The 15,234-nt window shown below is 40.4% G+C and overlaps 1 protein-coding gene across 1 annotated transcript in view; it reads left to right on the top strand.

Moving 5' to 3' along the window:
* Hdac2 (histone deacetylase 2) overlaps positions 1-14,998 on the top strand; it is a 28,104-nt gene extending 13,106 nt beyond the window's left edge. The window contains exons 2-14 of the mRNA XM_059272544.1: positions 1,009-1,121; positions 2,220-2,337; positions 4,070-4,144; positions 5,362-5,500; positions 6,920-7,061; positions 8,071-8,163; positions 8,238-8,346; positions 10,104-10,244; positions 10,514-10,622; positions 11,182-11,312; positions 11,678-11,833; positions 13,937-13,994; positions 14,628-14,998. Of these exons, the coding sequence (XP_059128527.1) occupies positions 1,009-1,121; positions 2,220-2,337; positions 4,070-4,144; positions 5,362-5,500; positions 6,920-7,061; positions 8,071-8,163; positions 8,238-8,346; positions 10,104-10,244; positions 10,514-10,622; positions 11,182-11,312; positions 11,678-11,833; positions 13,937-13,994; positions 14,628-14,658 (1,415 nt within the window). The 3' untranslated portion in view covers positions 14,659-14,998. The remainder of the gene's footprint in view (positions 1-1,008; positions 1,122-2,219; positions 2,338-4,069; positions 4,145-5,361; positions 5,501-6,919; positions 7,062-8,070; positions 8,164-8,237; positions 8,347-10,103; positions 10,245-10,513; positions 10,623-11,181; positions 11,313-11,677; positions 11,834-13,936; positions 13,995-14,627) is intronic.
* The last annotated feature ends 236 nt before the right edge of the window (positions 14,999-15,234 follow it).

The raw sequence follows: 15,234 nt of genomic DNA, 5'->3' as shown, positions 1-15,234 counted from the left end.
TAACTCCAGTTCCAGGGGATCTGACACCTTCTGACCTCCACAGGCACCAGGCGTGTATGTGGTCTGCTGATGTACATGCAGGTAGACTCTCAGGCACATAAAATAAAAATAAATCATATTTAAAAAGTGTCCCTTACCTTAGAAAAGTAATACACATTTTTTTCTAAGTTTGTTGACAGGCTTTCTCATCGTTGACATTTTGTGATAAGCAGTACAACGTTACCTAAAGTGTCTTGTTGATGAGAACCAGATCTGGGCGTTATTTTGTTTTTTGCTTTAAGACATTGGGCACTAAGACATTTTAACAGACAGGCTATAGCTGTCTAGTCCCAAGGACAAGATTGTTCTTATTACCTGAAAAATGCCATGAATGTGTCTTAGCATAGCAAAGCTTCCTTTAGACCCTAAATTTCAGTTACCAAAACTCCCCTAGTAGACACTGAACATACCAGCTCAACTGTAAGAGATTTCTGTGGGGTGCCAAAAAGTCATCCAAGAAGTGAGACTAGCTAAACAAATTAAATGATAACTCAGACTTCAAGAATACATTTTATGTATCTAAGTTCACAAAATAAACAACAACAAATCCGTTAAAAACGGGTTTCTCTTTAAAATTGGAGAACTAAAAGTTAGAAAAATTTTCCTCTCCCTACAAAGAAATTGAGTCCTCAGCATATATAAAATCTGCAGGATATATTGGGTTTCTAATAAAATTTGAATGTTACAAAAATAATCTAGCCGGGCGGTGGTGGCGCACGCCTTTAATCCCAGCACTCGGGAGGCAGAGCCAGGCGGATCTCTGTGAGTTCGAGGCCAGCCTGGGCTACCAAGTGAGTTCCAGGAAAAGGCGCAAAGCTACACAGAGAAACCCTGTCTCGAAAAACCAAAAAAAAAAAAAAAAAAAAAAAAAAAATCTAATTTTTAACAATTCTTTAAGTGATAAATTTTTTTGAGTTGAATGCACACTCATATAAATGTGTTGTTTAATGGGCATCTTTTTTCTTTTAGGTGATATTGGAAATTATTATTATGGTCAGGGTCATCCCATGAAGCCTCATAGAATCCGGATGACTCATAACTTGCTGCTAAATTATGGTTTATACCGAAAAATGGAAATATATGTAAGTACTCTTTTGGCACTGCTTCTTTAAACTAGTATTTGAAAGCTTCTTATGCTGCCGTGGGAGATGCATTTAGTAAATGAGAAGATCTGAAAGAAGACAGTTCTTTTGGTTTGATTCATCAGAGAAAGGCCAAGTTATAGGAGTAATAATAGTCTCTTCCTTCCTTAATCGTTTTAAACCACCACCTCACCCCACCCTGGTCTTAGGCTGTGTTCTGGAGAATAGCTTTGCCCAGCATACCAGATATTTTTGTGACAGTACTGTTGAATTGCCCGTGTTGCTAAAAAGAATTTACTTGGGGTTGGTGGGATAATTTAATAGATAAAGGCACCAAGCCTAATAACCAGAGTTCAATCCCCAGAGCTCTCACAGTGGAAAGAGAGACCTAATTCCCCCACATTGTCTCTAGATACCACATGGGTACAGTGACACACACCTCCAAAAATAAGTAAATAAATACAATGTAATTTTAAAAAGAAAAGAAAAGAATTGACTGGGACTATTGCAAGAGGTTTGTAGAAAATTAATCTTGCATTTATTTGATTATCATATATATAAAATACTGTTGATAGTAGCCAGGTAGATAAAACATAGTGTAAGATACACAGCCACCTCATGAGTTTGCAAAATAAGGGCAGGAGTGTATGTAAAAGTTTAAGACAGGATGATGCTTAACACCTCAAGGAGAAGAAGGTTTGAAACAGTTAACAGTCCTAAACAGTGCTGTAGAAATCATTTCTTTCAGATACAGATATTTTAGAGATGTGGGAAACCTTGTGGAAGAAGTATGTCATCAGTGAAATTGAGCTCTTCAGAACGAAAATTAGAATAAATGAAAGGCCAAGGTAGATGTTAAGCAATAAAGGTGTGATGGAAATGAGCGAGAGTCTGAACGTGTGACCTATTTCTACTAAACAAGAGTGACATTAGCTTTTCCTGGACAACAAATGTCTGAGTTTGGATTAACTTTGTAATTTATGTTACTCAGGTGGACCTAGTTCTTTAGAAGAGACTGATCACAAAACTTAAGCATCTTACTTGAGAATTCTATTTTAACAATTAATAATTCCAGCATCTTGGTGTTTTTCTTTTCAGAGGCCGCATAAAGCCACTGCAGAAGAAATGACAAAATACCACAGTGATGAGTATATCAAATTTCTACGATCAATAAGACCAGATAACATGTCTGAGTACAGTAAGCAGATGCAGAGATGTACGTTGTAAATGACATATTTTAATAGTGGTGAATGTAAATGAATCTTTTTGTGGTTTTTTTTGTTTTGTTTTTGTTTTTTGTTTTTTTTGAGACAGTTTCTCTGTATAGCCTTGGCTGTCCTTGAACTCACAGAGATCTGCTTGCCTCTTCCTCCTGATTGCTTATTCTGGCTTAGAATAAATCTTTTCAGGAGCTTAGGTGTAGAGCAGCCTGAGTAAATATTTTTTCCTACTGGTTTAAAGTATTAATATAATTATTAATTCAGAAGGTCATTGGACCAATATTAATGTTACTTTAAAAAACCAATTAGAATGTCAAATTAGAATGTCAATTTTGTCTTTCTCTTTTTATTTTGTTCTCATGATAACTTTGGGATTGGTCAGGAGGTCACTGTTTTACAAAAAAGAAAAATATACTTCATTCTGTTGTTGTTGTTTGCTTTAAGGCTTTTGAGGCTTTATAACTCTGACCGTCCTGAAGCTTGCTAATGTAGGTTGGCCTCGAACTCAGAGATCCGCCTGCAGTTTGCTGTTTTCATGCTTCACTTACATTGCACTATAATATGAAGACCATTTCCCCTTTGGTGGGACGTTGGTGAAGTGTTCCTTAGTCTCCTACATGTGTTCTTTTATAGGTTAAAGATTTTTGTTATTAGGGACTGGTAGTAAATTGAATTGAAGAAATACTGCAGAATATCCTAAAACATTGGGAATGCTATCTTTTGAAGCTTAATACTGGAGTCAATTTCCTCAGGGAGAGATGGACTTTTTTTGTTTGTTTTGTTTTGTTTTTCAAGCCAGGGTTTCTCTGTGTAGCTTTGCGCCTTTCCTGAATCTCACTCTGTAGACCAGGCTGGCCTTGAACTCACAAAGATCCGCCTGCCTCTGCCTCCTGGGTACTGGGATTAAAGGCGTGCACCACCACCGCCCAGCTCCGAGATGGACTTTTTATGATGTACTTCCGTGATGATTATATTAGATTTAGTGCAGTTGATAAGAATTTCCTAAGTTCATAGAACTTCATATATTTCTCTGTGACTAGCCCATTTGATAATGCAAGGCTATGATAGGACAGATACTACTTATCTACAGGTTTTTGTTGTTTTTGTTTGGGAATTACACAGTTACAGATAGCCCTTGCATATATGACAGAAATTTTTAAAACCTATATAATGCTGATTTATATTAAATCATATTTGAACAACAAAAGAGTGATTTCTTTCTAGTACCTGTAATTTGTAGGTGTGTGAAACGGTTGTCCTCTTCCTAAAGGGGCTGTCATTTGGAGTATGAAGAGTGACTAAGAATGGGTTATACACAACTTCAATAATGTTTTCTTTCAGCATGAGCAACCAAGCATGTCGTGATAGTGTGACACGTCTGTCTATGAGTTCTCATCTTGTTTTAAATACCCATTCTTCTGTATCTTTGTTCCATGAAACTCTTTAATTCTTAGCATCTTCTAAAGTCAGTGTTAACCACAGGGAGGCGGGGGAATATATGTCAATATTCACAAGTATCCTGATAAGATTTGGTAATGGCATTCCACAGATAACAATTTAATTATCTTCACTAAAATATGAGTCATATTTTAAAATTACAAATTTTATATTAGTACCATAAAGGGTATGCTCTATGATTGCTTGAAACAAAATGTTTATGATAGTTTTTAAGAAGAGCTTTCAGTCGTTTGCATAATGGGTTGACTCTCATGCACTTGTCTTCCACAGTTAACGTTGGAGAAGATTGTCCAGTATTTGACGGACTCTTTGAGTTCTGTCAGCTCTCAACCGGGGGTTCAGTCGGTGAGTGTCCCGAGTCCCTGAGGTTGAACATGATCCGAAGGGAGCTGTGGTGTCTCTGTAGTTTTTGTCTAAAGCAATGTTTTAATGGTAGTAGGATTTTCTTTTGTTTGTTTTATTTTGCTTTTGCTACACTGTGTCACTCAGGAAGCCTCAAACTCATAGTCCACATGGGGCTGCCTCCTGAATGCTAAGGTTACAGATGCGTGCTATCATGCCAACTTAGTGCTTATAGATTTGTTTTTAAGACAGTCTCACTCAGTAGCCCTGGCTGGCCTGTAGCTCACTATGGTGCTCAGGCTGGCCTTGAATTTGTGGAAATCCTCCTGCCTTAGCCTCTCATGCCCTGGGATTACAGGCGTGTTGACTACTTCCATTAGTGTAGTAAAACCCGAGACACCTTTAAAAAGAACGGTTTATTTTGGTTCACAGTTTGGGGGCTTAAACCATGAAGCAGCCCTGCTGCTTTGGGACTGTGGTAGCACACTATGGGATACATTTTTTGGGGGGTAGCCCATTTACCTCAAGGTGGCTGAATGGGGGGACCTTTTCAAGGTTAGGCCTCCAGTAAACTAAAATCAGACCTCAACTCTTCCATCTCCTCCAGTGGTACCACAGTGGTGACTAAATGTTTTATGGGGTTCTGGGGTGTAGTTCAAATTTTGGGGGGCTGCCAGCCAGCTCCCAAATAAAGACATGGAGACTTAATATTGTCAGTGTTCAGTCTTAGCTTAGGCTTGTCCCACAAGCTCTTTTAATTTAACCTGTTTGTACTCATTTATGTTTTGCCTTGGGGCTTTTTACCTCTCTTTCATTCTGTGTGTCCTACTTACCAGCCTCCTCCGTGTCTTCTCCTCTTTTTCTCCCTCGACCCTAAATTCCTCCTCCTTATTCTCCCTGCCCTGCCCGGAGTCCTGCCTATAATTCCTCTTGCTATTGGCCATTCAACTTTTTATTAGATCAATCAGAGACTTTTTCTGTCCTTTTTACTACAACTTTCCATGTATACTGCCATTAAATTAGGTAAACTATAGGAAAATAGTTATCTAAGGAAAACTTAGGATCCTAAATTATAAATAATCCTTAGCTTTTCAATGTCAAAACGTTTTTTGCTTACACATGGCATATTTAATAGGGCTTCACTTAAAGGGATTTTGTGTGAACTGATTTTTTTTATTTTAAATATTTAATAAATACCATAACACGTTTCTCCCTCTTAGCTGGGGCTGTGAAGTTAAACCGGCAGCAAACTGACATGGCTGTCAACTGGGCTGGAGGACTGCATCATGCCAAAAAGTCGGAAGCGTCGGGGTTCTGCTATGTTAATGATATCGTGCTTGCCATCCTCGAATTACTAAAGTGAGTTTGTTCAAACTGAGCTGTCCTCGTGATCAGATCACTTAACTGAAATAAAAAATGATTTTAAAGAATATCAAGTAAATCATAGGTTGATGCTGAATCTTGTATGGACTCATTACAAGCCAATGCAGAGGTATGAGACAGTAGTCCACTGCCCTGGCTAGGGTAAGAAATAAGCACAGATACCTAAAACTATCACTAAATGGCCTTTTAAAAATCATTAGATGTAGTTTGTGAATTTAGGTTTGCATTTGTTTTAGCTGATAAAAATGATTGCTAGGACTCTGGAAGTGTGAATGCTGACAGTAACTTGAAGACAAAACTTTGAAACCTGTATTAAAGGATGTCTGTCTACCCATTTTTTGTTTGTTTGTTTTGTTTGTTTTTTGAGCTGAGGATCAAACCCAGGGCCTTGCGCTTGCTAGGCAAGCGCTCTGCCACTGAGCTAAGTCCCCAACCCATGGTGTTTGGTTTTTGGTTTGTTCGTTTTGTTTGCCCTCAGTGTCCTGTCTCTGTCTTTCATGATCACTGAGCTCAGCTTTGGAAATCATACACCTGTACACACACACACACACACACTCACACTCACACACACAAGAAAAGTAAAATTAGTCAGACTGTGGTGATGTATGCTTTTAATAGGCAGTCTGATCTATGGAAGTTGGAGGCCAGCCTGGCCTACAAAGCTAGTTCCAGGACAGCAAGAGAGAGCTGTTACACAGAAACACACTGTCTCGAAAAAACAAAAACAAAAGTTTAAATTAAATAAATAGACATAAACACAAATAGAATTCACCTGGGATCAGACAAAAAGCAATGGACAGGACAGAAATGCTGGGGATCTGTTCTGATTTATGAGGGAAGGGGTAAGCCCTGGGTTCCAGGCACCTTCATGTCCATGCCATTCAGGCCTTATTTTTTTTTCTTTTTAAGTAATTGATGTATTCTTATTTTATGTACATTAGTGTTTTGCCTGTGCGTATGTCTGTGTGAGGGTCCCCTGGAACTGGAGTTACAGACAGTTGTGAGCTGCCATGTGGGTGCTGAGAACTGAACCGGGAGCCATCTGCAGTCCCCAATCCCCCCTTTTCTTGGTTTTTGTTTTTTTCCGAGACAGGTTTCTCTGTGTAGCCCTGCTGTCCTGGAACTCACTCTGTAGACCAGGCTGGCCTTGAACTCACAGAGATCCACCTGCCTCTGCCTCCTGAGATTAAAGGCGTGTACCACCACGCCCAGCAATGCTGAATTTTCTAATGTGGCAATCGGCATAATCTTTGGGTGTGACTGTATAGAAATGTATGCTTGTCTTTGAAGTGTATAGAAGAGGGTAGCCCGCAGAGAGTTCTAGATTTTCTAGGTTGCCCAAAGGCCTGGAAGCTCGAGTTCCTGAATCCTGGCTTACTTCTGCTTTCCTTTCAGGTATCATCAGAGAGTCTTGTATATTGACATAGACATCCATCATGGCGATGGTGTTGAGGAAGCTTTTTATACAACAGACCGTGTGATGACGGTTTCGTTCCATAAGTATGGGGAGTACTTTCCTGGAACAGGAGACTTGAGGGTAAGACCAAATCTGTCAGAATATGAGATGAACTGGGGCGGTTGCTGATTTCTGGAGGAGACATGTTGTTGTTGTTTTTGGTTTTTGTGCATTTATGATGGGACCTAGGCATCTGGAATTAGGTTGTTGGCTGTGTGTGTTTCTTGGTACACATATGTGGCCTTGCCTTGGTTGTGGGCCAGCTAAATGGTGCTTGGTGTTTAGTTTTGACCATTCCGTTTATGTAGGAATAGGGAGTAGGAAATGGTTTCAAGTCAGCTAGGCATAAGTGCCAATCTGAAAAAGTTTCAGGTCTCTCTAGGTTCTGCAGGTTGTCCTTGGCAGCAGGGACCGCTGTCACATTGGGAATAGGCAGTGCTCTGTGGGAGTGGGGTGCAGGATATCACACTGTCTTCGAGTAGTAATGGATCAGTGGAGACAAGACAGGATCTTTATCCCAGATCAAGGGCACGGAGGGCCACATGGTCCCGGGGTGTCTTGGTAAGTGGTACGGGAGAATGATTTTGGGGTCCCCACCTGGGGTTGTGGTTCCAGAGTGCTGCAGTTGGTGTCATGGCTGCAAGACAGTTGGAGGTACTGGCTCTGGAGACCCCACCTGGGGTTCTGGGTCCGCCTTTTTCGTGGTCAGTAATCAGACTGAGATTTGTCAGAACTTTTTACTTTGTGTGTCGGGCAGGGCCATGAGGATACCATGCAAGAGTCAGTTCTCTCCTGCCACGTGGCTGGGTCCCAGGGATCAAACTCAGGGCATCTAACTAATTGAGCTTTACCTGCTCAGCCCTTTCACCAGCCCAAGCTACAAGACTTGTGTTTTATTTGTATTAACTGTATGCTGCTATTAAATTTCTTCTCTAAAACTTGCCTTAGAATACTGGAACATGTACCTGTTTATTTTTTCTTTTATTATTATTTCCTTTTCCAAAACTGGGTGTTACTTGGTTTTCTAATAATTTCAAAATATGTCAAGCTTTTTTGTTCATGTCTCTTAAGATCTGTTTTTGTGTTACAGGATATTGGTGCTGGAAAAGGAAAATACTACGCTGTCAATTTTCCCATGAGAGATGGTATAGATGATGAATCATATGGACAGATTTTTAAGCCTGTAAGTACTGCTTTCAGAAATTAAGTGGGGTTGTAAAATATCATTAAATACTAATGTGTTTTATCCTTGACTAGATCATCTCAAAAGTGATGGAGATGTACCAGCCTAGTGCTGTGGTGCTGCAGTGTGGTGCAGACTCACTGTCCGGGGATAGGCTTGGGTGCTTCAACCTCACTGTCAAAGGTAAGCGCCGCTTCCCCTGGACGTTCTCATTGCTGAGTGCTGGAGAGAGATGATGCTTAAGGACACTGCTCCTTTTGCAGAGGACCTGGGTTCAACTCCAGCTCCCACATGGTGGCTTAAAACCAAGTGTAATTCTGGTTCCAGGGGATCCAGCACCCTCTTCTGATTTCCACAGGCACCAGGCATTGCACATGGTGCACAACATACACATTTTAAAAAAGTATTTTGAGAAAAAAAGTTCTCATTGTTATCTTTTGCTTGCCAACTTGATGCCAAACTTTGTACTTGTATTTTCAATGGATTTTTATCTTTTTTTTTTCCTTTCCCCCTTTTTTTTTTTTTTTTTTTTTTTTTTGTTATTGTGGTTGTTTTTGTTTTGTTTGGTATGTGGCTGACTAGTTAGTTAATCTTGTTTCCCAGCAGGTCCATATTTATGTTTATACATTTGTCCATGACTGCTTTGTTGCCATTTTAACTGGGGCAGGAGTTGTCTGTTCTTATCATGATGTTTCATCAGTTTTTCCAGAAACCCTGTGCTTTGCTGTCTGATTAAATGGTGGGTTTGCTGTTACAGAGATGAGGATTTGTTCTGCTCTGCATGCACCCTTCTCACTTCCGTTCTGAGGTGTGAGGATCTGGGCTGTGGTGGTCACTGCTCACCAGCAGCAGCCTACTTTAGCTTAGCCGTCTTCCCCACTTGCACAGGTCACTCTTTTGCAGAGTTTTTGTTTGCTTAGTTTTCTCTTTGCTCATTACTAAATTGAATTTCTAAATATAGTCTGCTCAGCTATATCGGGCGCTGTCACCAACCTAAGAATGGTCCTTTGATCTCCTGTTTGGACTGAGTGTCCTCATGGATCTCGTGGGACATGGAGCTCCTCTGCTTCTGTTTTATTACATCTTCCTGACCAGTGTGCCCTCCATTTCCTCTTGGTTGTTACTTCACATTATGATGGAACACTTTCTATTTTGTGTTTGTTTTTCGAGTCAGGGTTTCTTTGCATAGTCCTGGCTGTCCTGGAACTCTCTTTGTAGACCTGTAGGCTGGCCTTGAACTCAGAGATTCCCCCCAACTCTACCTCCCAAGTGCTGGGATTAAAGTCCTGAGCCACCACCACCTGGCTTAGAATAAATCTTTTTAAAAAATAAGGCTTCATAATAAAGTTAATGGTTGGATCAGAAGTGACTTGTTGTATACATTGCATGTGTTACTGTAGAGTCTTTCTTTACATGTGAACCTGAGGACTAGTAGCTCATAACTTGTTCCTATGTTAGGTTTGTGATCTTAGGTAAGTTAAGAAAATGATCTATAATACCAGCACCTAAAGACAGTCTGTAATCACATAATTAAGCCACACATGTCTATGTGGGAGATGGAAACAAGTTAAAATTTGTATGTTTCGTTGCTCTGATTTTTCTTCTCTCCCTTATGTGATCTCCTATGAATGTTTTCTATGTTAATAAAATATGTGTGTGCATATTTTATACTTATTTGTTGCATAGAGTCCCGTCATCATCTCCCTGCAAGGTGGGGTGGCCTGGAGACAAAGTCATGCTATATTGTCAGACTAGCCTCCAAATTCTGATCCACCTACCTCAGCCTCCAGAGATGTTATTACTGACATGTGGCACTGTGCCTGGCAGTCAAGAAACCTTATTTTGGTTGAGTAAAATTTTGTTTCGATCATTTTTAAGGTCCTTTTTTAAGTTGCTACAAAATACATATTTTGTTGTTATATAAATCTTCTTTGTCTTAGGTCATGCTAAATGTGTAGAAGTAGTAAAAACTTTTAACTTGCCATTGCTGATGCTGGGCGGAGGTGGCTACACAATCCGCAATGTTGCTCGATGTTGGACGTATGAGACTGCAGTTGCCCTTGACTGTGAAATTCCTAATGGTAAGTGTTGAAGTTGTAGTGTCTGCTAGAACATCCAATACGTAGAGATAGATGAGTGGGAGAATCTACAGCCTTGCCCCTGGAATGTGCAATCTCATCTATGACTGAATGGTTAGATTGCAAATCCGTGAGAGAGAGCGCATTCCCTCTGTGTTCATTTCCAAGCTTTCCTTTGGGACTAGTTCTCTGTCTGGATCCGGATTGCATTTGTTAGCTTCTATGGAAACTAAGCTCTGAGTGTGTGACTTGTTTTTCATTGTTTTTAATAGAGTTGCCATATAATGATTACTTTGAGTATTTTGGACCAGACTTCAAACTGCATATTAGTCCTTCAAACATGACAAACCAGAACACTCCAGAATATATGGAAAAGATAAAGTAAGAAATCATTTCATGTTAATGAAAGTTTAGGCTATAAAAGGTCAAATAGAGGGTATCATTTTAGCTATACGCATCAGGTATTTCCTTTGTTTTAAAAGGATTTAAAGAATACTGATGTTTTAATCTATTCTATGAACACAAATGTACAACGTTTGTAAATAAACATTTTTTATTCAAATGCATTTTTAAATTGCCATGGACACTAAAATTTACTCTTTTTTGCTTTCCATTAAACTGGTGCTTTGTTTGCATTATCTGAAACATTTTGTTAAAGCTTTGTTTACACAGTGCAGAGACATGCATCAGTGTGGGTGGGTCCTCTCTTCCATAGACAAGTTGTATGATATTGGACAAGTGCGCTTGTTACCTCATCATTAAATGGGGGATGAATTAGTACCTACCTCTTGGGCTGTGAGTTCAATTAGTTAGTATGTGCAAAGAATTGATGTTTAAATATTGTTAGTTCAAAAGATGATTTTTTTTGTTTAATGTTTCTGCCTGTTTATAACAGGAACTTTACATAAAGTGGTTTCGTCTAATAAATTGTGTCATTTAGACAGCGTCTATTTGAAAATCTTCGAATGTTACCACATGCACCTGGTGTTCAAATGCAAGCTATTCCAGAAGATGCTGTTCACGAAGACAGTGGGGATGAGGATGGAGAGGACCCAGACAAGAGAATTTCTAGTAAGAAAGCCCTTGATAATGTCTTTTTGCCTATTTCTGGCTCATCCAAATAAGACTTAAAACTGAAGGTACACAGGCATGTTTCACTAGGACATGTTATGAGTGTCCTTTTCTCCATTTTAATTACATGTCGATTTAGCTTCCTGATTTCTCAAAGACGGTGTTAATATTACTAGTTTTATTTTGTGTGACTACACAGACATGGCTGTGTCCAAAACTTAGGCACTTGGTATATTTGGAAAGTATTCGATTTGCTCAGTGTGCTGAGTTGAATGTGGTCGCTATTTTTATATGTGTAGAGATGTGTGTAATGATCGTCGAACCTGTGGCCACTGTCAGATTTATTAACATCTTTTGTGTGTCAGTTCGCGCCTCAGACAAGCGGATAGCTTGCGATGAAGAGTTCTCCGATTCTGAGGATGAAGGCGAAGGAGGTCGTAGAAACGTTGCTGACCATAAAAAGGGAGCAAAGAAAGCTAGGATCGAAGAAGATAAGAAGGAGACAGAGGACAAAAAGACAGGTCAGTTTACGGTTTGGTGACTGGTCATTGTCACTGTCGCTGCTTAGGAGTTCCACTGTAGCCGGGCGGTGGTGGCCCACACCTTTAATCCCAGCACACCAGGGGGCAGAGGCAGGAGGATCTCTGTGAGTTCAAGGCCAGCCTGGGCTACAGAGTGAGTTCCGGGAAAGGCTCCAAAGCTACACAGAGAAACCCTGTCTTGAAGAAAATTAAAAAAAAAAAAAAAAAAAAAAAAAAAAAGAGTTGCACTGTAGCTTTTAGGAGATCCTTAGTCACACAAGGGTCAGGGTACATGCACTCGTTGAGGTACCTTTCCCTGTGTAAATGATGTTTACCTCTAAAGCTTGTTGTTCAGTGCTTTCAGAATTCTTTTTAAAGCATTTTCAAGTGTGTGTGCTCACATCTTCTTTGTGATACAGAAACTTTGTTCCGTGTCACAGAATGGGGTGAAGGGAAGGATGGGGGTACAAACATTGGTCCTCTGAGCAGAACTGCACCTTACTGTTTGTAGCTCAGGGTAGGACTGACCTCACAGTGATCCCCCTGCCTCGTCCTGTATGCTGGGATTAGAGGCATATTCCAGTACACCTGTTTCAGAGCAAAAATTCTAAGATAATTTTGAACTGTTTAAAGTTGAGTTAATGAAGCAAAAGTTAAGCTCCGTTATCCTTTGAAAAATTGCTTTAAACAAGAAGACTCTTCAGGAACTAAAGAAGATAAAACAGGATCGATAGAAAGGGGCTTCGGAGCTGGGCTGCCGAGGTGGTTTCTGATGTCTTAGGTGCCTCAGAAGGTTTTCTTTAGCGAGCCGTTACAGCACCTTCTTAAAGGGTCTGGCATCCCTGGTCGCCATGCTGAACAGGCAGGGGTGAGGAACGGGAAGTAGACTGTTGAGCGTTTGTTTCCTCATACTAACAGTGATAATGAACGCAAGCTTTAGTTGACCGTTAATCATCTGAGATGGCCTCACCCACCGTGTGGCCCTGGCTGGTCTGGTACTGACTATGCTAGCCTTAAACTCAAGATGGTTTCCTTCCTCAGATTCCTGGTGCTAGGATTACAGAAATGTGTCAACCACATCCAACTCAGTTTGTTTTCATTTTCAAATATCTTCTGCATTTTCTCTTTCTTCCAAATACGAACGTGATAGGTAAATTGTCTCTTACGTTTCACACAAAATTAACGCTGTTTTAAATAAAGACAAAAATCTTTAGGCCAAAACCTAGAATAAGAACTGCCACCACCCCTTTGGCACTACGAGTTAAAGTGTAGCCAAAATTAACCACAAACTAAGATGGGGTAAAGTTCTCATTTTCAGTGCATACATTGGTATGAAAGGTGGCATCACTATCCTGCAGTGTGATCGTGAGAATGCTGATGTTCCTGCGCCTTGTCTTTGGGCCTTGCTTCATGACTTAGTTTTACATGGAGAAAACACTCGTCACATCTGGGACGGTTACTTTATTACTGCATTTTAACTCAGGAATTTCAGTGTAGTGGTAGTGAAAAACTAAAGGTCAAACAATGGGATGTAGTTTTTGTGGACCCGCAGGACGGATGGCTCAGCAGGTAATAGGGTGTTTGCTGCCAAGCGTGAGGATGTGATCCCCAGGATCTGCTGACTTCAGGCGGCTGTCTTCTCACCCCTGTGGATGCCGTGACCCTCTAAATAAATAAATGTTTGAAAACAGTGAGTTCGCTTCTGCTTGCTTCTAGGGTCAGGTCTGCCTTACAGCAGACACATTCATCGTCAGCTCCCGACTGACCACTGCCTCCTCACCTTACTCCTCTTCAGTTTTTCTCTGAAAGATACTGAAGTGTGTTCCCATTTCAGTGTCCTTCCATCCCGACAGCTCTGTGCCCTGCTCTGTCCTCTGAAGTTCTTCACAGTATCTGTCATGCTGTGACGCTTCAGAACTGAAAGTTAAGGAGGGTACGAGCACATACATCATCACGTTGACAGTGGGCCCTGCATCGCTCTGCTAAGGGCACTTTCTAGTGACAGACTTCGGGAGGAGTGAGCCCAGTGCAGATTTTTGTATTTTAAAATAAAGTGTATTTTATATTTCAAAGCAGGTTTTCATCTTTTCACTCTGTTTTTAGATGTTAAGGAAGAAGACAAATCCAAGGACAGTAGTGGTGAAAAAACAGATACCAAAGGGTGAGTGATGCTTCCCTCTAGAGACCATCACAGTCATACGTGTGTCTGGGGAGCCGCAGAACAGCGTACTGTAAGAGATCTACCTCCTGAGTGGGGTTGCCGGGCCAACCCTGAGAACAGCGTACTGTAAGAGATCTACCTCCTGAGTGGGGTTAATGTGTCCTACACTGTTGCCCTCGACCTTTATGTTTGCGGTCAGGGTATGCATAACGCTCAAATTCCTGTGCTCGGAACATTTTGATGTTGGGAGATGGCTGGGTTAAGTGAAGCCTGTTTAACAATTTTATTGTCGGAGTGCATGTGTGGTGGCTGGGGGATTACCATGAGTTTAAATTCAGACTGAGCTACATAGTGAATGTTAAAGTGTCAGTCTAAGCTGAAGAGTGAGCTTCTATGTCAAAAGCAAGTGTGTGTGCTTGGTCACACACAGTTGTATGCTAATTTTTAAGGATAACTTGGAATGCTTAGTTGTAAAACCATCAAAAAGATTAAGACATTAAGTCTTTCATTGCCCAGAAACAACTTGGCGTGAATTACTTGGCGTGAATCTACAAGTCTTGATCTGCAGCTAGTCAATGGTCTTAAACCAAGACTACTTACTATTTTAATATTTCACATTACCTCTTTCAACAGAGCCAAATCAGAACAACTCAGCAACCCTTGAATTTGACCCCCAACTTCAGGATCCTCTGGAAAAGTGAGACAAGACTGGGATGAGAAACCTTTACTGTCTGAGGACGCCTGGCTTCATTTTGTACTGTTTTGGCATGGACTGTATTTATTTTCAAAATGGCTTGTTTTTGTTTTTCTTGGCAGGTTTTATTGTGAGTTTTTCTAATTATGAAGCAAAATTTCTTTTTTTTTTTCACCATGCTTTATGTGATTGTATTTAAATTGATGTGTTATTATGTCAAAAACCGGATCTATTAAAAAAAGCAATTGGCCTTTCTGAGCTGATTTTTTCCATCTTTTGTAATTATCTTTATTAAAAAATTGTACTTGGATCGCCTTCTGTCTGTTCATTGCGAAGACTTGTTTTGGAGCTGGTGACTTGATGGTGTCTGTGGGACTGGAATACACCAAAGGTCATTTCAGCTTGAGAGGCCGCCACTGTGTCTTTAAGGTGTTCACTGGCTCACTCTAATGGGCGTTTCTTGCTGCTATAGAAGTTAGACTGTTTCACTGTGTAGCTCAGCCAGTGCTGTGAAGACTGCCATTGCATAAACTATCTCCAAAATTC

The sequence above is a fragment of the Peromyscus eremicus genome, chromosome 8b, assembly GCF_949786415.1.
Source record: "Peromyscus eremicus chromosome 8b, PerEre_H2_v1, whole genome shotgun sequence".
Classification (NCBI taxonomy): domain Eukaryota; kingdom Metazoa; phylum Chordata; class Mammalia; order Rodentia; family Cricetidae; genus Peromyscus; species Peromyscus eremicus.
The sequence above is the reverse complement of the archived record's forward strand: the minus strand, read 5'-3'. Positions and strand labels throughout refer to the sequence as shown.